Source organism: Vicugna pacos, chromosome 2 (genome assembly GCF_048564905.1).
Source record: "Vicugna pacos chromosome 2, VicPac4, whole genome shotgun sequence".
In the NCBI taxonomy this organism is placed as follows: Eukaryota; Metazoa; Chordata; class Mammalia; order Artiodactyla; family Camelidae; genus Vicugna; species Vicugna pacos.
Window position 1 is genome coordinate 55,349,215 of NC_132988.1, and position 24,787 is coordinate 55,374,001.

A 24,787-nucleotide genomic window follows, 5' to 3' on the forward strand; every position below is an offset into this window, starting at 1 on the left:
AGGAACCTGAGCCATGGAGGAAGAGGAGTGCCTTAGAATACGAAAAGCACTAGTAATAGTAGTTTCCAAGGGGGGAAAAAACAACATTTTTTTTGTATTACCTCCACTGATCATTTGTCTACTTGTTGTCAAATCAATTCCCCACCCTCCTTTGCCCCCTCTGTATATGGCAAGGCTCCTTTGCTCTGGCTTCTGGATAGATCCCACCAGTAAGAGGCAATGGCAGAGGCTTGGAGGGCCGGAGAGAAGCCTTGGTATTTCTCCCATTTCTATATCTGCTCTATGGTTCCAACTCCAGTCGTTCAGCCCCAGGCTCCGTGGTTCCAGCTCAGGGCCCGTGCCCTCTCTGTGGTTTTAGCTCCCACCAGCCAGCCCCAATGCCCAGGCTCTGGTAACACTACATTTTCCCACTGCCTCTCTGGGTCCTAAAGATGACAATGGTGTCCTGCTGTTGCTCATCTCGAGAATGCCCTGCCAGACCCTGTTTGGTTTCTCTGCTTTACCAAAAACTGTTTTATCAATTTCATCTACTAAAATTTCCTATTTAAAACACCTAGAGTGTTTTTATTTTCCTAATTGGACCCTGACTCATTCAGTTCCTAAAATCAAGACCTTATTAGGAGATTTCAATAGAAGAAGTTGGTAATTCAAAGGAATGCTTACTGGACCTTACTTTTTAGGGAGGTAATAAAAAACAGTAAAACAGAAAGTTGAGATGTATAAATTACCCGTGATCCAGAATCACTTAACACTAATAATCGTAATACTAATATATATCCTCTGTGGCCCACATTTACCAAAAAAAGTCATGACAGTAAGTAAAAGAAGTAGTGTTTTTTAAAAATGTTTTGAAGAGTGAATTAAATAAAAAGGTGGTTGCAGACTTAGTAACCCACCATTAAATGAGCTTTAGCTCTAGCCTCCCCTCAAACTCTCAATTTTTCCCTTCTTCTCCCTCCTCCTAGTGGCATTTTCTCTAAGAACAAGAAAATTAAAAAGTTGGTGAAAGGCAGTGGAAAGTTTTATTCAGAAGCTTGAAAATTAGACTTACAACAACTTTTGCCAGAATATTTCAGCCAAAATGAAAAACTCAGAATCAAAGCAAAGAGAAATACCATAAAATGATGACAATACAGGTTAAGAATAAATAGGCTGTATGTGAAAAACATCACAAGATATAATAGAATATTTTATCTATATCTTATCCATATCTTAATATAAGATAGAGTAATCTAAGAACAGTTTAGCTTCTCATCATGGCTTGCCCTGAAAACAATCCAATATACAAAGATCTCTACATCAAATTCCCTTAAAGGGCCATTTGAACTGACCAATAATGGGAAAGAAACTGAGTAAGAAAATGTTAAAAAAAAAAAAAGAAAAGAAAAGAAAAGAAAAGAAAAAAGAAAAGAAAAGAAAAGAAAAGAAAAGAAAAGAAAAGAAAAGAAAAGAAAAGAAAAGAAAAGAAAAGAAAGAAAATGAAGTGAAATAGTGATTTGAGTGTGCTTTACAATAAAAGACATCACCGTCTTTAGAAATCTCAACGAGTGCCCTAACGTTCCTGCTCACAGTCTAACACTTCTAGCCGGACAGCCAGACTGAGCTTCACAGTCACTTGGTACGGTCATCCCTCAGTACTGGCGGGTGGGGGAGCGCCAGGGCGGGATTAGGCTCCAGGACCCCCTGAGGATACCAAAATCTGAGAACACTCAAGTCCTATATATAAAATGGCACAGTATCTGCCCATAACCTATGCACATCCTTCATAAACTTTAAATCATCTCTAGATTACTTACAATGTTTAATATAAATGCTATGTAAATAGCTGTAAATACAATGTAAACACTATGTAAATAGTTGCCAGTATGGCAAATTTAAGTTTTGCTTTTTGGAATTTTCTGGAAGTTTTTTCCAGAATACTTTCAATTCACAGGTGGTTGAATCTGTAGGTGCAGAATGTGCAGAAACGGAATCCTCAGATATGGAGATCGACTGTACAGTTGTAATACTACACTAAACCATATTCTATTGGTCACAGTAAGTTTTTTTAACTTATGTGCCTGACTTGCTGTCAAATGTGAAATATACATAAAAATTAGTAATCAGAAATCAAATATTATTTTAAATGTATACCTATAAAAAATGAAGCCATGGCAAGTAGAAGATACAGTCACTTGATTAATAACTTTTCATTGATTTTTAAGGAGGTTCATAGAAGACGATACTAAAATAAAATTTTATAAATCCATGTAACCATAGGCCAAATCTTCTTAAAATTTTTTTTGTTTCATTACATTTCATTTTTTGCAGGCCATTAAAAAAAAACTTAATGTGAAAAACTGAAAGTCATAGTTTCATTCTTTTCCCACAAATTTCAATTAAAAAAAAAAACTATACATGTGGAGAAGTCAAAAAGAGTCTCTCTCACATAACATATGCCACTTTTAATGCTTTAAGAGTAGTTAAACACAACAAAAATCTTCAGTAAGGTTACAGAGTGTATCTCCAGGCTAGACTACATGCCAAAATTCACTAACTTGTATTAACTTAAATTGCCTTTTATTGGCCCTCGGTTAAGAACCTTTAAAACTATTCCCTAGATTCCAAGATGTATCAAGGAGGGCTGGCTCTACTTAGAACAGCTCTAGTCAAAGGCCACCCAAGATATGCCAAAGACAATATGGCCAGAAAAGCATGGATAACTGCCAACAGTAATTCTGTCCAGGTCTCTGAAACCCAAAACCTCCTTTCTACCACCCTCCCCTCATTCCATTTCCATCCAACAGACACATCATAATATCATGCACAAACTTGAAGAGATGGGGAACTGGCAAAAGGACACAGGTGGATGCTTAGGCTAAACATCTAAAATCATTTGAAATCTACCTAAAACTGAACAACCACAACATCCATAGTAACAACAAAAATAGTTTGTATTATATTACACACACTCTTTGCCAGGTATTCCACATACTTGAAGAATATGAAGTCAATTAGTCTTCACAATAACTCTACTATACAAGCACACTATTAATAATCTCATTTTACAAATGAGACAGCAGAGACCCAGAGTTTTGTAACTTGCTCAAGGTCACACAGCAAGAAAGTGTAGGTACTGAGATGTGACCACACAATGACTCACTACAGAGTCCATACTCTTGCACACTCTACCTCTCTATCTATATTTGTTACACTTCCTCTATACTATCAACAAATAAACTCAAAATATTTAAATATGAAGCCAACACAGTAGAACAAGATACAACCAAAAAAGAAATTAATAAAAGTCTTTATATACTGGTGATGGAAGAAGATTCTAGATGAATTGTTATCTGAAGAATGTTGGTAAAGTGTCTGTTTCTAAGGTTACTCAAGAAAATGCCCAGTTTTCTGGGTAGCTGGATTTCAGGTTTGGTGGAGTATTTTGTTTTGTTTTTGTTGTCATTGTTTCCTATGCATCTTCAACTAGAATGTGTATTTATAACTTTTGTAATAAAAAGTAAACAAAATTTTTTCCTCTTGAGAATTAGATTGTTATAAATTACTATTTACCAAAAAAAGACAATGACAGAGAGCAACTCCTCAATTCTTCACAACAATTCTACAGACTATATTTTTAGGTAGAAAAAAGTGGAAGAGGTTTGAGTTACCTAAAATACAAAGTGACACTCTTATCCACCCAAGCTAAAACACTCAAAATATCGGAATTACAAATAACTTCCAAACAGAAATAATGTGTGCTACAAAACTATAAAGAAAACAAGGGGAACGATTCCAGACAGTCAGAAGTAAAACACAACCCTGATGTCCTCATGTATGTGTAAGCTCTGTATGCATGTAACACCAACATATGAAGAATCAAGCTTCAGAGTGTTGATCAGTTAATAATAACTTGTCAAGCACATTCCTACTCATGAGGTATGTAGACGTATTTATGACATATTTTGTTTTAGTTTAGGTATGATGCAACTTTAAGAGTTACTTGATGGTTTAAAAGACCTAGGAGCTATATATATATTGTTATATATATTGTATATATATATAGCTATATATATAATATTTGTTGCATATATATCTATTTAAAGAGAAGGTGGAATTGAGCTGCCTTCGAGTTACTGAACTGGGAGGTGGTTTGCCAATTCTCACAAACTTTCCACTGTCTTTAAATATAGAGGATATTCCCTGGTAAATCTGGTCAATTTAGTTAAGAAATCATATTACCATAACTACATCAATCCCTGAAGTTAAATTTTACTTCCCATAATTTCAAGTAAAAGTTAGCAATAATTTGCTGTCTACTCATTGTTGTCTAAATACTATTACTATTGCTTTGGCACATCAAGGGGAAAAAATGCTTTTTTTTAGAATATATATTTATAATACTTAGAAGAAATAGCAAGGGCTTATAAACGGGTCATTTTCTGTTGATCAAATAAAAGTCACATCAATTTGCACAGTCCTGTAGTGGCAAACATACTCACAATGCTGTACAACAGAACTCCAGAACTTTTTCATGTTGCAAAACTAAAAGCCTATACCCATTAATCAACCCCCCTCCCTCTTCCTTCAGCCCCTTTGACCACCATTCTACTTTTCTACTATCAGTTTTTATTTTTATTTTCCTCTTTAAAGAAAGACTATAACTTTACTGAGGTTAAAATAAAATTAACATCAATGCAAATTATAATCATTATTTCTGGTGAAAGCCAAATTTAACCATGAAACTAGTCTATTGCAGTTGCAGAAACCTGAACTATCAAAACCAGACAAGCACAATATCAACTTATTTAAACAGCCTGCTAAATTCACTTCCAAATTTTCCTGAAGAAAACATTTGCTTCACAAAATCACTGAAAAATCAGTCTTAAATTGTTACCAACTCTAGAAAAACAAATCATCTGTATCACATGTGGAGCTTTACCATTAGATTAGAAAGTGGCTCTTCATTACAATAAATCTGTCCTCTACAGCAATCTCCTTTGACAAGAAAATTTCTAACATTTCTTGCCCATCTTTCAAATAAAAGAAAGGACAGGGCTTCACTAACACAAAAGGTAATACAGCTGATTACAAAATTTTTAATTAGGATAACTTAGATAATTGTCTAGCAATAATAAAGCTTAAGTCTTGAAGAGAATGAAGATTAATGGTGATAATAAAATAAAAGCACTTTGGAAACTGCCCTTCCCCAAGAAAATACTTAACTATTTTTATTTAAAATTTCAACAGAAACAGTCTGGTGACTGTAACAGAAGCCAAGACAATTGGACAATGATTACCAGTCCACCTGAAAAGCTAACTGACTTCAAAAGGTCATTCCTGCCAGGTGTAAATGAAATGTTTTAATGATCATCCACTGTAAAGAGATCAAAGCGTCTCAGGAAATGTTTCTAAAAGTAAAACTTAAAAGGTGATTTCAAATACTACTTGACAAATCCCTAAATAGACTGAATCATTTTACAGACTAATATGTCTTTAAAAATCTGCATGTTACTTTAATGATTACCCAACAGATACAAAAATTTCTCAATCTCCATTATGAAGCTGAAAAATAAGGGTAAAACCAAAATCTTGGAGAAAAGACAAAAATAATTTTTTGTTTTACCTTATCTTTCAAAGTAAATATTCTTGTAAGGGTGATGGCAATGAAATGAATGAGTAGTCACCACTCCACGAAAGTTACTTTCACTACATATTAAATCTGACCCGATTTCTCATTTATAATTAATTACTCTTCCTACATAAAAACAACAGCACTAAGGATACAAATGCCAATGTTTACAGCCTTTTAAACCCCAAATACTATTGAAAATTGGTATCAGTCCTGAATAAAATAACACTTCTATCAGCAGACTTCTCAGACTTCAGAGAAAATATTTGCTGTGCACCACAGTACTGCGTACTGTGTTCCAAAACAAACCAGATCAAATCAAACCAAACTCTCACTTTGTTGACAAGGTCTCATTTCAATCTAAAGGCAAAATGCCTCCATCCTATCAACTAACCTGCTGTAGATTTTATTACAACTCATCTTAGGAAATACCTACCCTCAACTCTCTGAAATCATCTCCCACTCCTCTCCCTCTCAGCCTACTCCTCCCACTGGAGTCTTGCTGTCTCTGAAATGTGCCAAGCAAACGTTCATCTCAGGGTCTTCACCTTTTGCCCAAAATGTTCTTCTTCCCACTTCACTCCAGCCTCTGTTCAATGTCACCTTATCTATGAGGTCTTTTTGCTCACCTTCTATAAATCAGTAACCCCTGTTCAACCACCACTCCCCTTCCCTATATGTCTTTGTTTTTGCCCCCTACTACTTATCACCAACTATTTTTATTTATTTATTGTCTCTTCTTCACTTCCCTAAAGCACAGGTCTGGGAGAGCACAGGCTCTGTTTTATTCACAACACTGTATCCCTAGTGCCTAGGACAGTGCCTCACATGTAACAATGTTCAATAAACACTGTGGAGGAAGTAAATAAGTCAATGAATGACAGCAATGATTTACATTTATGAGTAAACTTCAGAGTAGTTAAATTTTATATTTCCTAAAATCCATAAAGTTTATAAGTAGTATATCCACATACAGATCTCCTAACTTTGTCTACAGATGGCTACACTTGGGTCAGGCACTCATCCCAGGGTCAGCTGGCTATGGCCCGGGAACAGAAGAGCAAGGTAAGGAGCACAGAGATCTACACACAAAGGCTGATGAAGTGCAAGAACTCCTAGAAAGAGATGGTGCCACTGGCAGACACACTGCTCAACTTGTCTAGTCTACATTCCACTTACATACTTCCTCTTACAACCAAATTTATCCTTCTCTGGAGGCAAAAAGTGTTCCCTAGAACAACTGTCTCTCACAGGAATATAGCTTATGATTTCTCTTTCAAAGAATTAAAAAACAAAAATCACAGTGAATGACAATCACTAACAGAAGAATGTCTAATTGGAGGTTTTACCGGTGTCAGCCCTCCTTTCAGATCTCTTTGAGAGTTCCTGCCAGACTATCACACATGGAAGAAGGAAACGGCCTATTCATCCAAAAAAAAAATACTTATTATGTACTTTTATGAAAGATGTTTCAGGAAATAATTTAAACTGCAGTGTGTGTACATTGTGTCTGTACGTGTGTGTGTGTGTGTGTGTACTGAGAAGGATGCTTCTAAAGAATTTTCTATAAAAACCTATGAAAAAGAAAATCAGGATTGATTTGGAAGATGAACTTATCTAAAAAGTGATGGACAGAGAAATACTATTTCAATGTGTCAAAACTACTTCAACTAGATATTACTAGGAAATATTTATTACTATAGGATAATCTTTATTATTATTAGGTAACCTTGGCTGAGTACTTACTATGTGTCAGGTGCTTTACAGGTGTTAATTTATTTAATTCAAGAATCCTATGATGTAAATATTATTTTTCCCCTACTTGAGAGTTCCGGACCTGGGGCAGAGTCAAGTAATTTGTCCAAATGTATACAGTTGGTGAATTACAGAGCCAGGATTCACACCCAGGCATTGTGCTCCAGAGCCTGCACTTGTAATAACTACACTAAACAGCACATAGAATCCTGTCCACTAGAAATATCATCTTAAAATGGTATGTTGGCAGAAAACATAAACCTTAAAGGATCATGGTAAAAAAAAAATCAATAAAAGATACAAGACTACTGTGTTAGCTTTGGTAATAAAATGTTCAGAGACATTTGACCACTTGTCATGGTATCATCACATCTGCCAGTAGTGTTTTTTTTTTAAGGCTGGAAATCAATTACTATTACATTACTTTAAATCTTAAAATCATTAAGAAAACTGTATCTAAAGTAACATTTCTTTTACACTGGTATATTATTTTGTCATACTTAATGTAATACAGATATTTATAAGTTGACTGTAAAGTATTATTTTGCAAATATACCCCAAAACTCATTGGAAAACTCATTCTTTTCCTGAATTTATAAAAAGTTGACTTTAAGTATGAAGTTACATCATTTGCTAAGGCATTATGATCTATTATTCCGGACCTACAGCTACATGATATTGATAACACTTTTATCCATTAACAATGTATTGAAGACATGAAAATCTGAATTTAATGAAATGTCAACTGTTAGCCTTCTCTTATTAGATGTTAATCCTGCTCAAGTGACCTCTCTGAAAGGCTCAGAAATGAAAAACATTAAATCTTATAAACTCTCTCCACTTGAAATAATAAAAGGACTACAAAACATAACTTTTGGCATTGGGCGCATTAGCCAACCAAAAGGCTAAAACATTCTTTTTAAAAATAGACACTGTTAAAATCTTTTTCAGTTCAACATATCTGACCTAACACTCACTTTATCTTTCAGACAGACTCTAACAAAAGTATACCAGTATAATTTGTAAACAACTCCTGAATGTGTGTGCAACATTTCCTTACTAAAGTAGAAAAGGTCATAACATCACAAGGAAATGAAAACAGAAGCCATCTGGGAAACAAGCTGCTCCTTAACAGTGATAATTTAAAAATTTTTTAAAACACAAAATAGAAAAACTGTAATCAGTGTGCAAATAACAATGAGAAAATAATCATTTCTGTGTTATAACTTGTAAATAACTTTTCCAAACAAACATATTAAAATAAGTATCTTACTTCCAGGTAGCCACCTTAGAAGGCTATGGTTATTCCTTTGCTCAAAAAATTTTTGGAATTCTTCCCCTGAAATTTCTTTCAAAACCAGTTTCAAAATACATCAGCTTGCAGATATGGTAAAATCATAGTAATAGTAATCCACTGTCCCTAGCTCAGTTCTGACCCAGAGGAATCAGAATTCCTCTCAAATCCCCAGCTGTCCCACCATCACCCTCAATGTCGTCCTCCTCTACACCTTAAACCTCCTTAGCTCTCCTTCGGACACTAGGCTGACCTCCCCTCCCTCATCTCACTCCACTTTCCTCCTTGCTCACTGCACTCCTGCCGCACTGGCCTCCTTTTCTGTTCCTTAAACACACCAAGCTCTCTCCTGTCTCTCGCCCTTTGCACTTACAGTTCTCTGTGCCCGCAGTGCTGTTCTTTCCCTTCCGAGTACTGGCTTCCTATCCTGTTGCCCTCAATCAGTAGGGCCTGTCTTGACTGCCCAACTTAAGTAAACGCTTAACCCAGATGCCCTTCCCCACCACAGCACCTTATTAAAATTACACTGCTTATTTATTTATACACTTGTGAATTAACAGCCCCTCTTACTGGAATATAAGGTCCATAACAATAAGAACTTTGTTTTCTATATTTTCAGTCCCGTGACCAGTACTGGGCATACAGTACATGCTCAATAATGATACTGAGCAAATGGCTCCATGCCCAGATGTAGATATAGCAAATTCTGTCTACTGGAGCCTGTTCTGTGTCTCTATGGATTCCACAGATCCTAGTCTAGAAGTTCCATACCATCCTGACATAGGCTGTGTGGTCAACACACATACTGTTGTGGTCTTTTCCAAGGTTTGATTACTACATAGATGTCCTCACCTGCTTCCAAGTTCCTTCTTATATTCTACATCATATTCCATGTGCCTTTAGGTCAGAAAATAGAGAACCACTCTCTATAGCCAAGCCTAGTACACAGTAAGAGGTCAACAAATATGTGTTAACTAACACCTTCTCCTGGAAGAGCTCTGGCATGACTCATTCAGAAGGGCATCACGAGGAGACAATACCAAGGACGTGCTCTGCTCTACCAAGAATTTATTCATCTCTCTTAAAAGATAATAGATGATAATAATAATAAAATCTCCAAGAACTAAAGCTTGAATACACCTCAATTATGTGTTTCCTGAATTCCTTCCCACGAAGTTCCTTGATCTTTCATGCAAACAGCACGCACATACACAAACACCTGCCCCTCTCAGGCTCTCCTAACCTCCATTTATGTCCAGACAAGCCCAAGTTTGCACACGTACAAAACATAGGCCAGATTTAATTTTCTTTCACTTTTTAAACAAAAGACACACACATTGTAAAAATTCCAAACAGTACTAAAGTATACAGAGAAAACTGAAAATTCTATCAAGTTCACTGTCTGGGGCAGTTCTAAACCCTGCCCTACCCAGTCACAAAAATCAGTTTCCTTACGTAATAACTATACTTCTCCATTGCTCTTTCTTTGGGGGGGTGGGGCAATTACATTTATTTTCATCATTTTTTTAAAATGAAATTAATGGGGATTGAACCAAGGACTTCATGCATGCTAGGCATGTGCTCTACCACTGAGCTGTATCCTTCCCCCAGCATCGTTCTTTGTTTTTTTTTCAGCATTGCTCTTAATATATCTGAGGTGTGAAGCTCAGTTCTGCGAGTCATACACAAAGAAACATTTAAAACCTGAATTCCTTTTAAAGGCAAATACTCAGGGGCGTGAAGAGAAGCAAACTATTAGAAGAGAAACATTTGAAGAAATGACTTCCAACAGAACATCTACCAGACTCAAAGGGGAATATAAGTCAGTCACCTATTTGAAAGAGTGTAATATGAGCGACAGCTATCATTTGTTAAGCGTGACACTAAAGGACAGAAGTAGAACCGCTGAGTCAAATACAGAGAAAACAAATTCAGGCTGACACACAGGAAGCCCTTGGGAGCCCAAGGGCTATTAAAATTAAGTAACCTCTAGGGCATCTCCTGACTAACACTAACAAAGAAAACCAAAATATTTCATCAGTTAATGATAACTATCAATCAATTCTAGAAGAACCAACTACAACTGACTGCAACCCAGCTTCCCATTTGTCCCCTGTCATCATTATGATCATCAGTCAACAGTTAACTAAAGATGTACTGGAAATTTTAGTATGATCTTGAGTAAATAAGATCCAGGGTTATAGGGGTGATTTTTCCTGGTGAGAGAGGCTCATGATTTAACAAAGTATATGACCTATTTATATGTACTTAAACTGTACTGCTATGAAACCTAGTATCTGAACTGATCTCTGGCCCAGAGCCTTAATAAAACTGTAACCAGTTCCTGTTAACTTAAATGTTACCACTTTAGCTTAACAATGAGGTGCAGAACAAAACCAAGTCTGGCCAAAGATTCCTCCAGAAATCTTTAGTAAGTTCAACATTCATTATTATATTTTGTAGTATTAAAATATTATAAGCAATGTCCCAACTTCAAGGTCCTCTAAATCTTTGGTCACAAAGATACAGCATCATAAACAGAACTAGTGACTGATATCACATATTATTAAAGCTGACATTTATTTCCAAAAACTATTTGACCAATGGTGACTGAACTCTGAAAAAAAGCAAAACGACCAGTAGCTGAAGAAAAGTAGATCTGTCACATTATTTAGTCAACAGCAGTTCCATTGTAATTTAGCCTTAATCTTTTTGCTGAAATGATCTAAATAACAAAAGATCCATAATAAAAATATTTTTAAGAAAACAAACCTACATGCGGTTTCTAAACATTAGTGTACAAATGGAATTCAATGGTACATGAGAAACATCGAAAAAGCATGAGAGAATCCCTAAACATCCTGAATTCAAAGTCTGCGGCCTAGAAGCTACATTTTTAAAATCTCACTGATGTTGATGATTAGTTTAGAAACTAGTCATATTTTTTCTTAATAATCTCAGCTACTCCCATTTATATAAGCCTGATTCTATAGCATGCATACTCTCTTTAAGAAACACACACACAAACTTAGTTGTTGGTAGTGAAAGCTGTCATCTATTCCTAGAAAATAGAGTATACTGGTTAAAAGCATTACCACTCAGTTTGACTGGTATCAAATCCTACGCTTATCTAATTACCAGCTGTGTAGCTCTGGCCTTGTTATTTAACTTCTCTGTCTGTTTCTTCATCTGTACATCAGAGATTTTAAATCATACTTCCTCAGAGGGTTATTATGCAGATTAAGTAATCAAACATGTGCAAAGCACCTAGAGTAGGGCCTAGACAATGACAAGGGCTCAATAAATGTTAGTGCATTTTCATTATTTTTATTTAATATAGGAAAGAAAAGAGACTCAAGTGGGATGGAACAGTCAGACATTTCAAAGAGCACCTAGTATATGAATGTGCCTTGATGGATGGGTAGGGCTTTAGGGATAATAAACAAACATATTGTGTGTGAAGAATGAAGAGACCAAGGGCTTCAGGGGGAGGGTACAGCTCAGTGGTAGAGTGTGTGCTTAGCATGCACAAGGTGCTGGGTTCAATCCCCAGTACTTCCATTTAAAAAAAAAAAAGTATGCTTCTAAGGGACCAAGGACTTCAGGGTTCATGACAGGCATCTTGGACCATAAACTCGGTGTTACTGAGTGGGCCCGCTGATGTGCAGCCTGAATGGCAGGCAGGGGAGTTAAGCAATAAGTAACATGAAGCCCTACAGTTCTCAAACAGTACAGTTCTCAAATGTATTAAATGCAGGGTTTTAGAATTCCTGCCTGGGCAAGGTGCCAGCCTGAGTGAGGATGAGGAACCAGTCTAGGCGAGAATAAGCCATTGAAGAAGTTTGGAAATGCCTTTGTCTGCTAAACTGTCAAAGTATCATCGACAATTAGATAGTAACTAGCTAGACTCTTCCAGAATGAATAAACGCACATATAAACAGAAATGCCTAGTATGAAAAGGTCAAAAGAAACATTTGTAAAATATGTGGAAGTCAGCAGCATGGAGATACTTCAAGAGAATGTCCAAAGTCAAGAAAACTTCATGTGGAACAATGCTTCTATTTATACACAAACTTCTTTCTCCAGAACATCTCTAAGAGCTGCTAGTTAGGGAATAAAGCTTCTGTTTTCTAATGGACATTTGTCCTCCAGTACCTTTTCTCAAGAAGAAAAAACACTTTCAGAAATATCTGCAATCTCCTCTGGCTAGCATTATACAAACTTACTAAATTTTTTAATTTTAGCATCTCTAGAAGTTAATATCTCAGAAATCATAAGAGAAATACTGCACTAATAACTGGATCCTCAACGGAACCAAATCACAATACTTAAACCCCTGATGGAATCAATGGTAAATGGGATTCCATTATTACTGTCCTTAAAAAACCGCTTCCCCTTTTGGTAGATCAAAATTCACCCAAGATGATTATCATGAAGAAGAGTGGTCACTGTTAAATCAGTTTTTGAATCCTAGGAAAAAATGTTTAACAAGTAAACAATTCAAATAACAAATGGTACAAATCGTTATCTAGTTCCAAACTCCTCTCATCATATTTAAAATTTTATAGCAACATAAAAGTTTCTTCTGTATAGCACAGGGAACTATGTTTGATATTCTGTAATAACCTTTAATGAAAAAGAATATGAAAATGAATATACGTATGTATATGCATGACTGGGACACTGTGCTGTACACTGGAAATTGACACATTGTAACTGACTGTACTTCAATTTAAAAAATAATAAAAATTTAAAAATATTTTTATAGCAACATGCTAAAGGGAAATTCCTCCTTCCCTCCTCTTTAAGCACATAAAATACAAACACCCTGGCATCCTCTTTTTGTCACCAAGGTTACCAACACGTACACTCTCTGCTGCTTACACCCAGGTAAAATGAAGAAATACATCATTCCACACATTAGTATGCCTTCACAATGCCAGACTCACTAAGCTATGAAACACTATAAACCGTTGTGACTTGTTACACTCCACTGGCTAATAAAGGTTGATATGAAAGCACAGTGAGGCTCCTAAGAGTGAATTTTACTACGTCCAAGGACCAGGACAAACACCTCATTATGGTCAGGCTCCTTGTCACATCATCTAAGGGGAGCTGGAGAAGAGTAGGATTCAAAATTACACACTGTATCAGGCTACTGGAGAAACTCCAAAGGTAACAACCTTAAATTTGTTAAATGTAATTTACTTAATTTTTCAGAAAGTCCATGACAGGGCACTATGCCAAAAACTGCTCCAAAAAAACCAAAAAAACTTTCACCATGTAATTGGAAGTAATACATTAACAGAGAGAGGAAATCCGTTTGGAAATAGGAAACAAATGATGGAGGATAATCATTAATCAAAGCTCTAAATGAAAAAATTCAAATAATACTACCCTCCCCAAAGTTATGAAACCATTTAAAGAAGGTCAGCACATTTTTATTTCGTCTATTCTCATGCAAAATGGACAAAAATGAACCACTTAAAAACACAGAGAATCCTCTGTAGAATACTTGTGATTAAGCCTTTACAAAAAAGAGAAAGATGGAAATAGGTCCATCTGATTGGAAAAGATCTAAGTCTGCTGAAACACGTGCTAGCACAGGTATGAGGAAACTGGCTCTCCTGCTGTGGGCAGGAGAGTCTCTAGACATATTCAGCAACATCAATCAAAATCACAAGAGCATATGACCTTTGACTCAGCAATGCCGTTTCTAGGAATCTGTCTGACAGATGTGCTCATATAAATGCCATATACATGTAAAAATTACACTACAGTGTTACTGAAAGAAAAAGATAGAAACAACCTAATTGTCCATCAATAGAAGCTGGTTAAATAAATTACAATAAATCCAAACACAGTGCACCTGTTAAAAAAGAATGAAGATATATTCACCGATGTGGGGTTAAGTGAAAAAAACAAAATGCAAAAAAAAAAGAAAAAAGTATATTTTTAAAGATATTGTGTTGAAAAGGAGGTTGGTGAGGATATGTCTGTATTTTCACACATCTGTATAGATTATCCCTGGAAGTACACACAAGAAACTGCTAATACTGGTTGCTTCCAGCCAGAGGAAGTGATTAGCAGGGCTACAGGAGACTCCTTCCTCTAAACCCTAGTGAATCTTCTGGCTTTCAACTCACGTCAATGTCTCGCCTAAAGAAAAGTACAAATTAACCAAACTTTTTTAAAAGAGAGTGGAGGATGAAGCCTTAAAATTTCCCAAGCACCAAATCTGACCCAGTAATTAACTGTTTCCTTTTTTAAATTGCCTCTTTCTTTTCTTCTTCCCTCTAATTTGTTCTTGATCATTCCCTCTATCAACTTTCCCAGATCATTTTACTCTCTTCCATTGAGGCTGGACAGGGACATGTGTCACAAATGCTAAGCCCTGCTGGGAAGTACTAAATGCCAATGAGGTTGATGAACTTTGTTCCAGTAATTATCACACAAAATGGGCAACAATCTCAGCTGTGAAAGACACCTGAGTATTTACAAAAGGATAGATAGATAAATCCACTTATGCAACAAGAAAGAAAAAATAAGAAGGTGACGGAAGACGGGGGAAGTGAAAATTTGACAGATTTCGTTTTAATGATATCATAAAAAGTTTTTCCAAACTATCTTTAAACACTCATTCAATACTGTCTGCTCTGTCCAAACCTAAGTATTTTATTACCTTAAAAAAATCAATAAAAACAGAGTATCCATGCTATAAAAGTGATTTTCCCACTATGTAATTAAAAAACCAAACCTGAACTCCCAGAAGTAGCTCTGCACTTAGAATACCTAAATTAGGGATCACATGATCACAGCCATTACTTTTTCAAATGAACATTTTTTCATTCCCATTATATCATTTATTTGCAAATCCATACATATATTAATATTTCGCATGCTAGGTTCTTGTTTTGTCAAATTTTATGTTACATACTCAACATTTCTACATCTCAAAAATTTAACTGAAGACCTAGAATCTCACTTACTAAGGCTGAAACATAAGTATCCCTTATAAAACCCCAAAGAAACAACCCCTTTTTACCTAGAGCAATGTTTGCTTCTAGATTAACTAACTCATATCAAATTTCTCCTCCATGCAGTTGTAACTGGGGGAAATGGCCGTGACTGGTAGTGCAGTACATGAGAATCTGGGCAAGAACTACAGTAAACAGGATGTTTTGGACAAAGACATCTGGTTAACTGTACATCCACACTGTAGCCTGACCAACAACCATCATAAAGACAAGCTCTTTACATTGAAAGTTCTAAAAAAAAAATAACTGAAAATACATCTACAGGCTTCAGTACTCTCTGTTAAGTAAGTAAATGTCATGAGTAGATAAATAGGTTGTATGAAAATCTCCTTTACTTAGGTCTAAAGTACTGTTCTTATTTCATCCAATCTCTACAATATTGTTTCCTCTGTCAGATACAAAAACCCTCACACACCAGTAAAATTCCTCTTATTTTAACAAATAACTTTCCAAAATGCCCAATATCCATTAAAAACTTTAAAAAAAAAAAACAAAAAAAAACAAAAAAAGCCCCCTTATTCTAAAACTATTAATTTACCATAAAATATACTGAAAAAGCTTTTCATAACAGACTAGAAAAACACCTTCAAGATTATCTTGAGATTCTTGAGCCTTCTGACCACAAATGATAGAAAACTGCCATGTGGGGAAAGACACAAAAGGCTAATTAACATTTTAAAAGCAGAGAGTGAACATCCATGTGAAATATACATTATGTAGTTGAACAAACTAAATTATTAACCTTCTAACTTGGCATGAAGACAGGGTAGCTGGGCTGGAGGGAATGTAAAAGAAAATACTCAACAGCTTAAAATTAACAATGGGCCCATTTATTCAAGGTAGGATGGTTCTCCCATTTCAGCTTGAGAACTGAAAGTCTCTTTCTCCCCTCCTCTAGGAGGGAAACTCTGCAGCTGGCCTATCACTCAGCTATATTCACAGCTTCACTCAGAGTCAAGCAATGGCAAGAAAAGTCTCTGTCTTCACTTTGCACTGAAAACCAGCACAGAGAAATGTTGACTTTGAGGTGTTCAAATTTCATCCTTCAAGGACCAGTTTAATTAATTTCTCCTGTAGGAAGCCAACTCTCCATCCCTGACAAACACAAAAGGTCTATGCCCTCTGAAAATGAGAAACACTTATCTGTATCTCTGTCATTCCATTAAATATTGTCTTGTGACAGGTCTTACGACATTGTCAAGTACTGCATTTCTTTTCTCCCCAACCTTTGTACTCATTACTCTGTCTCTTCTTCAGTGGCTTCTAGGAAATAGTCCTTAAACTATTGAATAAAAGAATTTATAGCAAAGTGTTTTCATGTGTTTCAAGTGTTTTCTCTGTTCTATGTTATACTCTTCAACAGGGCTCCAGACTCCAGGAAATGGAACATTTCTTCTGCTTTTCAAGTTGAATTCCAATCTTGTCTGACCTGGTAACAACTGGTCCTCCCCTAACTCTTGAGAATCAAAATCTTTATTATTTGGTTATTAAAATGTCTGACCTTATTTTATCTGCTAAAGAAATACCATAGATGTGTTTATGGAGAATTGGGAGACTACCTTCAGGAAATCCAAATATTGATAGTTAAGGGAAGAACTCTAATATCATACATCAGAAAATAACACACAGCAGACAGAATATTTCAACTTTAGGATGCTATACTTCAAAGACACAGTATTCTTTGTGTAATTCCATCGTGAGGAGCATCAACTTGCCAAAATATGACCTTGAATTGTGCAACGTCTCCTATTTCTTATAAAATGTATTGGCAAAGACCAACAAACCCACACTGCTACAATGAAACCCATTCCCACATTCCATGGCTTCAAGGCAATTCCATAAATACAGGGTCATGAAAAGATAGCCTGCAAACTCCAGTAGACAGTATTCCATTTTAAGGTTAGGAAACTGAAGACAATAACATGTGACCAGACAGTTACAGCTATCTGAGGATCTTTTCAAAAAGTCTGCAAGAATTACCAATCTTATCTTAGAAATCCACATACTAAAAAAAGTATGCAAAACTCACACAAAAGAGACTGGGAACAAATCTGAGTGTAATGTTAAAATTTTATAGTTCGTATGCTTTAGAAATAAAGTCATATTCAATATATTCATAGGCTGGTAACAACAAAATCTCAAGAAAACAGAAAGTTCAAGTCCCAACCAATGGCTTATTCATCTCAAATACATTTGATATCTCTGCATTCCGGTATTATAAGGGAACATAAACAGCCCTTTGGAGTTCAACATAATAATACCTGACCAGAGGAAAAATTGTGTACTTCTGAACGCTATATATAATAAAGATACAGGCTCCTAGCTAAGTACAAACTTGCAATTTTTTTTCTTTTTCAATTCCAACAGACTGTAAATTAAAAAATACATATAACTACTATGTTCCCTATAATTTTGGGGGATTTGATGTTTCAAGTCTCTAAATAATTTTCTTTTGAATTTCATACAATTGTAAAAAATAACAACTGAGAGAATACCATGCCAGACCTTGTTAAGAATTTTATACACATTATTAAAATAAGAGAATCACTAAATTACATTTTTTCAGGCATGCTTTCAGGTTTTAATTGCTTCTTGATAATATTAATTAAATCATCTGGTGATCACTGAAATATATTACAACAATTTTAGATAATTAAGGCAGAATAAATATAACTAGATAACTAATTAAGATGAGGTATAACATTAACAATCTTACTACCACAATATAAATTGGTTATTAGGCACACATCTTTATTAGGGAATGTTACCAGGCATGTTTAAGCTGAACCACACAAGGGGTTAAAAATAACTACAATGAAAGGCCAACAGCCTAGCAGCTCAGTCGAGCCAACACTCCCTCTCCTCCTCCTCCCGTTCCCATCCTCCCCAGTCCAGAACGAACTGCATGCCCCGCTGCACAAGACCCAACAAGGTCACCGGAGATGGCAGAGACTTTTGTAAGAGAACAGAAATAACTCAGCAGCTTTGTTACCGTAGTCTCTTCTAATCAGTACATCCAAAATCCTTTAATTAGCACTCTGTCTACACAAGGAAAGCATTTCTTCTGTGCCAGGGGAGGGCGCCTATGTATGTACACAGTGTTCTGTTGTATCAGCATCACAACATGGAGCTCAAATTGTTGGCCAGGGAACTGAAGCACAGAAAACTCTTTTAAAGGCATGGCACCACAAAATGTACATAATCCATTTGCACTTCTATAATCATACAACAAAGTGATGATTAAGTCTGTTTCATTTAGGTGTCAATTTGTTTCTGGACTTTTTTCCAGCAAAAATGGAAGTATTTAAACAATACTTTTCTTTAGTCTATTATCATAAACTAGGATAGTCAAATTTAATATAGAAGAATGCTAACAGAATGTGAAAACAATGTTCAAACATTGTTCCTTTCTTCGTATTAGCTCTTTATTAGTAGGGGAAGAAAAACACTGCTTCCCTCCAAGAAGAATAAATCACAAGACACATTTTTACATGGATGCTTTACATTTACATTTTCACCCAGCCACGAAGCCTTAAAACTTGCAGGCTGGATTACATATATGTGTTTCCTTGTAAAAATCTGAGTAACTGGAATCAAGATGGAATTCGGTGATAAAGGTATTTAAAAATCCACAGCCAGAAACAAGGAAAACTTCACTAGTGAATTGGGATTTGAAGCATTTTAATAGAGATATGTAATTGTTACAAACTTATTTTTAATCTTTCAAAATCAAGGTGGATATATATATACTGTAAGAAGTGTAGTGTGTATATCTGTATATGTTTGTATATATTTATACATATACAACTAAAACAAAAGATAATCTTCTGAATACCTAACCTGAGAAACAATCTACCTAATTTAAGACAAAGCTTATTATTAGGGAGGCAGCACAGTATAATGCTTCGAAGCCAGCCCTTCCACACCAGCCATGTGAGCTCACAGCACAGTTCCATACAATGAGAATAACACCACTACTTCACAGGCTGGTGTGAGAACTAAATGAAAGGGTGCAGGTAAAGAACCTGGCAAAAATCCAGAAGTTTGCTAGTAGGGGGAATAGGGATTTTCATGTACTGTACAAAAGTGTAACTTGGCACAACCTATCAAAAATTATATATGTAATTATGTATATTATATCCACTGCAGCATTACTTATAATAGCAATACTAGAAAGAATATATATGCCCTTCAATAGGGGATTGCTTAAAGAAAGGTTACTTCCCTACAAAAGAACGCTATACAGCTGCTAAAAATAAAACATATATTAACAGGTAAAGTTCTCCATGGTAAACTGTTGAGAAAAAAGCACTGTGTAGAACTTGTGTATAATATGCTACCATGTAAGTAAAAGGGGAATAGATAATCATATTTATCTGAATATACAAAAAAACGCGTCTGGAATGTTATACAAGTAATTAACAGCAATAATTACCTACTAGACATGAAAGTGAAAAAGCACCTGATACACAGTCAAGCCTCAATAAATGAAAGCTGTAATTACTCCCCTCATCAGTATCATCAAGAAAACATATCCTTAAAATACACATGTAGAATACATTCGAACTAAATCCATAATGAGGTAAACAATCTCAATTATTCCAAGGCTATCTAGTTGGCATCCAAGCCCTTCATTTCCTCTTCAAAGGTAAGTAGTCTTTGGCCATTTTACTTTAGGCTCTCACCTTCACCAGAGAGTGAGATAAGGAAATAACACCGAAAACAGCCATTTTATTCAATATTGATCAATACTTTCTAATCAACAGCTTTTAGGAGCTGAAAGGGACAGTAAAAATCCCATAGTGCAAACTTCAATTACATATGAAGAAACTAAGGTCTGGAGAATTCCCAGTGTTAGTGACAGTTCAAAAATTTGGATTCTGTCCCTAGTTAAAAGCTTTCCATTTCATTATTAAGAAAGGAGAAAACAAGCTTAATCGAAATCAACTATCCTTGCTAAATTCCCTCCCTAGCCCCTTCTTTATTTTAGATAACTAAGTTTGCTGAGATCAAATTCCATGAGCAATTCTATTAAGCAGAGCATGGGTCATCCAGAGAATTCAACAACTCAGTCCTGAATTTTCCAGGACTATGCACTGAATGAACATCTGTAATAAAATCAGTAGTTTGCTTACACTGGAGATTGTCAGAGGCATGTTGAAATCCTTGCCCCCTTGCAGCCGGAAACCCCAAGGAGCTGGGCCAACCAAGGACACACTGTAGTTGCTCATAGTTCTAGTGGCTCCAAGTCCAATCCCCAAAAATGAAAGAAACTGTGAAAGAAAATTAGATGGTTAACAAAAATGTTTATTTGAAGACATATTACATATTTAAATGGATTTACTATAAACCTAACTAAATTAGTTCAGTATTTTGTTTTGGGAGGCAGAGGAGAAATGCAGAATAAGTCTATAATTAAGTTTTCATTTCAGTCTAAGAAATGGAATCCATGAGCTACTATACAATTTCTAAACTCAAGCCAATTTCCATAGCCTAAAAATTCCATATCAGAGTACATTTCTAGACACTCAATCAGCTTTACAACTTGCTATAATAAATTTGTGGCTTTTCGCATACAAACTTTAATCCAAAGTGCTTTACAACACATCGTATTATATTTTAAAAACCCAAAATTTTATTTCAGGTGTAATTCAAAATGATTTTCCCATCCTTTTTTGCCTACAGTTGGCAAGAGTCCTTCAATTTCACTCACTTAAATTCTAAGTTATTCTAACATATGAAAAGAACTGCAAATCTGTAGACTCTCATTCATGCTTTGCAAACACTAAACTCTTTAAAATGAGAAGTTGCTTTTTAATGTACAAAAGTATTCTCTCCAATTATAAACTACAACTTGTATTTCCTCTTACAGAGATATGGTATTTGCCACACTTAAAATTAATTACTTTTTCTTCAGACAGAGTATGATGGACAATACTCTAGCAGTGATGTTTTAGTCAGAATCTGCTTTCTGTTTAACATACACACCCCATCAGGCAAAGCAGAGTGAGCATTTATCGCAGAGAAAAAGACTGACTAAATGTGGTAGAAATATACGGTTAAACTCAAAGCATGAAAGAGAATTAGAGCTTCAGAAGAAGCTTCAGTGCTTTCTTTTTTCTGTTTTGCTGGAAGCATGCTCATAATGACTCTCATGATAGTACTTTTACATAATAAAAAACTAAAGAAAAAAAGCATGACTCAGAGTTTGGTATTGGTTGTTATGGTGGTTATGTGTGAATGGGAGAAATTGGGAGGAATAGAGATTTTCTAAAATGTAATACTAAGAAACCTAGTATTTCCCTCTTTAAGAATATTAATAATATAACAGATGTATAATTTAATAATTTTAAAGCCACATTAAAAAAAAAGCTGTTTAAGACACACTTTCTTGGAAATCTGTGCTGTTCAACCAAATTGTCACCTTCTATTACCTATCTTAAAATATTACTCCATTTTTTCAACACATTCAAAATTTCAACTCCACCATGTCATATTAACAGCGGCAGATGTAGATATCTGAACCACTAGGTATATTAAAAGCAAACAGATTCCATCTTCTCACATAGGGAAAATGAGGCAAAACTTTCAAATTAGTCTAGTTCTTAAAGAAAATTAAATCACTGAAAATCTGCACTGCATCTACCAAGAAACAAAATGGGCTTCTCCACTGGCACAGTAGCACACTAAACTACCAGGCAATAATACGTGACTTTAGCACTGATGTAACAGGCACTAAAAAGACAAAAAGGCGAAATCAGAGGTCAAACTTTTAGATGTGAAAAACAAACAGTAAGGAGGTAATAAGGAGCCACACATGATTTAACTTTCTCCCTATAATAAAAGACTTTCAGAGGACTTGTAGAGAAAGACTGTTTCGATAATGGCACACAACACAAATCAAAAAGTGTGTAAAGTCAGTAGATATTTCACAGGCAGCCTGCCCCTCCTTTTTTAATCTTTAACTTGTTAAGAGAAGAATGTGAATGTTAGGCTCAACTTCCTCTAACCCCATTGTTCCCTACAAGAAAATGTATTTAATTCCTATATCAACCCACGTACCTGCAACTTCCCTTTACTTGGGGGTTCCCTTCCTGACTTCTTCCATTTGTTACTAAAAGTTCTAGCACTGGCAAGGTCACAGCTACACCACAGAACCAGTGTCAGTTCATTTCTAGTCTCTGTCGTTTCCCTTTCTGTATTCTCTCTTTGCTAGCTTTATGTGACTTAAAATATTCTGATCCCTAAGCAATGGTAATATTATTGGCTTTTTCCAGGTCTCCTCCATCTGGTTATTAGTGCCAAACTATTCCTAAAATACCAGTCAGGCAGGAAATAGTGAGCAGCTTTTCTGCTTTCCAACACGTAGAAAAAGTTGGAACTTCTGTAGAGTGCTGGATTTTCTTTTAGGGAAAGTCCAAACCATGTCTTCGCTCTAGGACTCGGGAAGGAAGGTGGGTATTTCCCACACTTCTATCCTAGCTTGTCCGGTGGGTAGGATGAGGAAAAGGAGAACTCGTGATGAACTGCTCAGAGTAACAAGAAGGGTCTGAAAGGCAAGCAGTATCTTGAGATACTGCTTTTTCCCCAGACTGAGAGACTGTGGAGGTAGAGTGGAAGAACTAAGGCCACAGGCACAGGATGAAAGCAGCCGAGCAGACAGCTTTCCAGCAGAGGTTCACGCCTAGCCCTGTTTGCCAAATAAGGTTCCCGAGCCGGCTGTTTCCGAGGCAGGCGGGTCCCAACGTCCTCGTGGTCAAGAAGGCGGACTTGGGATAGGATCTGGCGATCACACCCTAGACCTGCCTTGCCCAGAGCAGCCACGAATTTTCTTTCCAAGCCCTGCCCTGTCCATACGCCCTTCCCTGTCCATACGCCCTTCCTTTTTCCACTTATTGTCAAACGAACTGGAGGCACAGTCTCACAAAAACCCCAACAAGTACGCAAGTATTAATAAACCTGGCGTTCACGACAGGTTTTTTTTAAACAAGCTTTATTTCTGGACGCACGTTAAGTTTTCCCCTAACAAGTTACACAATCCTAAATATTCGCAGGGAAATAACATGCTTCTCAGTAGCGTGAGAGCAAATAAAAAATCAACACGCCACTCCTGTTAAGCCCCGCTCCTCCCTACACCCGCGGGGACTGGCGCACGATGTGGGAGGACCGGACGCCTAGGTGGGTGCCCGGCGACGCCCCGCAGCCGCATCGCAGCTCGGTGCGGGGGTGCGAGGGCCCCTCCGCGCCGCGCTCGCCACGCCGGGCGCCCAGCTCCCAAGTGCCTGCTCGTCCCGGGCGGCCCGGGCTCCGGAGACTTCCAGGGCCCGCTCTGGCCCGGCGCCCACTCCCACGCCCACGCCGCCCTTTCCCGAGCGCTCCTCTTCCCACGCAGCTCTCCCACCTCCGCCGGTTCGCGTCCAGCAAACACCTGAGAAGCCTCCCGGCGCTGGGCGCGCCCCCCTCCTTTCCCCTAGCGGGGCTTCCCTCCGAGCGCTCCGCGCACCGCGCTTCCCCTTCTTTCCCTCCTCCCTACCGGGGACGGAGACGCGCATCCCCGGCGGGCGGCCGCTCACCTCAGGTCCGGTGCGGCGAAGCCTCCGCCTCAGACGAGCGCTGACAAGTGACTCGCGGTGCGTGCGCCGTCCCCACGGCCCGCGGGAACTTCCGCCTCCCGGCTCCCCCACCGGCCCCGCCCCCAGGACAGGGACGCCCCCTCCGCTCGCGGCCACGCCCTCGGGCCGGGCCGGGCAGGGCAGCTCCGCGCTGGGAGAAGGCTGCGGCTGAGCCCAGGGCGCTGGGTTGCTGGGGAGAGCTGATGCCGCCGCGGAAAAGCTGTTGCACTACTGAGTTCGGGGGTAGTAGTCTTAGGGGATTTTGAGCAGTACCTGCCAAAGGTCCGCTCCGCCTGTATGTTTTGTAGTGGACGCATTTCTCTCTCCAGAAACTTTGAACTGGCAAGCAGTTGCTTTGGCTAAAAATAGAAGAGGGCTTTGGGTAAAACTCTATCTATGCAAGTTCAGCGGCTACTGCCTGGTTTTTTGAGAGAGCTTTATGTGCCCTGGGAAGTGAAGACCCTGAAGTTTACTTCTC

At 37.2% G+C, this 24,787-nt stretch overlaps 1 protein-coding gene across 3 annotated transcripts in view; it reads right to left on the reverse strand.

Moving 5' to 3' along the window:
* The window catches only part of PDLIM5 (PDZ and LIM domain 5), a 183,618-nt gene extending 159,231 nt beyond the window's left edge, over positions 1-24,387 (reverse strand). For 2 of the 3 annotated variants that reach the window (XM_006208955.4, XM_006208951.4), the window contains exons 1-2: positions 24,271-24,387; positions 20,833-20,970 (exon numbers count right to left, since the gene is read on the reverse strand). In XM_006208955.4, the coding sequence (XP_006209017.1) occupies positions 20,833-20,928 (96 nt within the window). In that variant the 5' untranslated portion in view covers positions 20,929-20,970; positions 24,271-24,387. Of the gene's footprint in view, positions 1-20,832; positions 20,971-24,230 lie in introns of all 3 variants that reach the window. The other variant, XM_072940363.1, reaches the window with a different exon arrangement.
* Between the last annotated feature and the right edge of the window lie 400 nt (positions 24,388-24,787).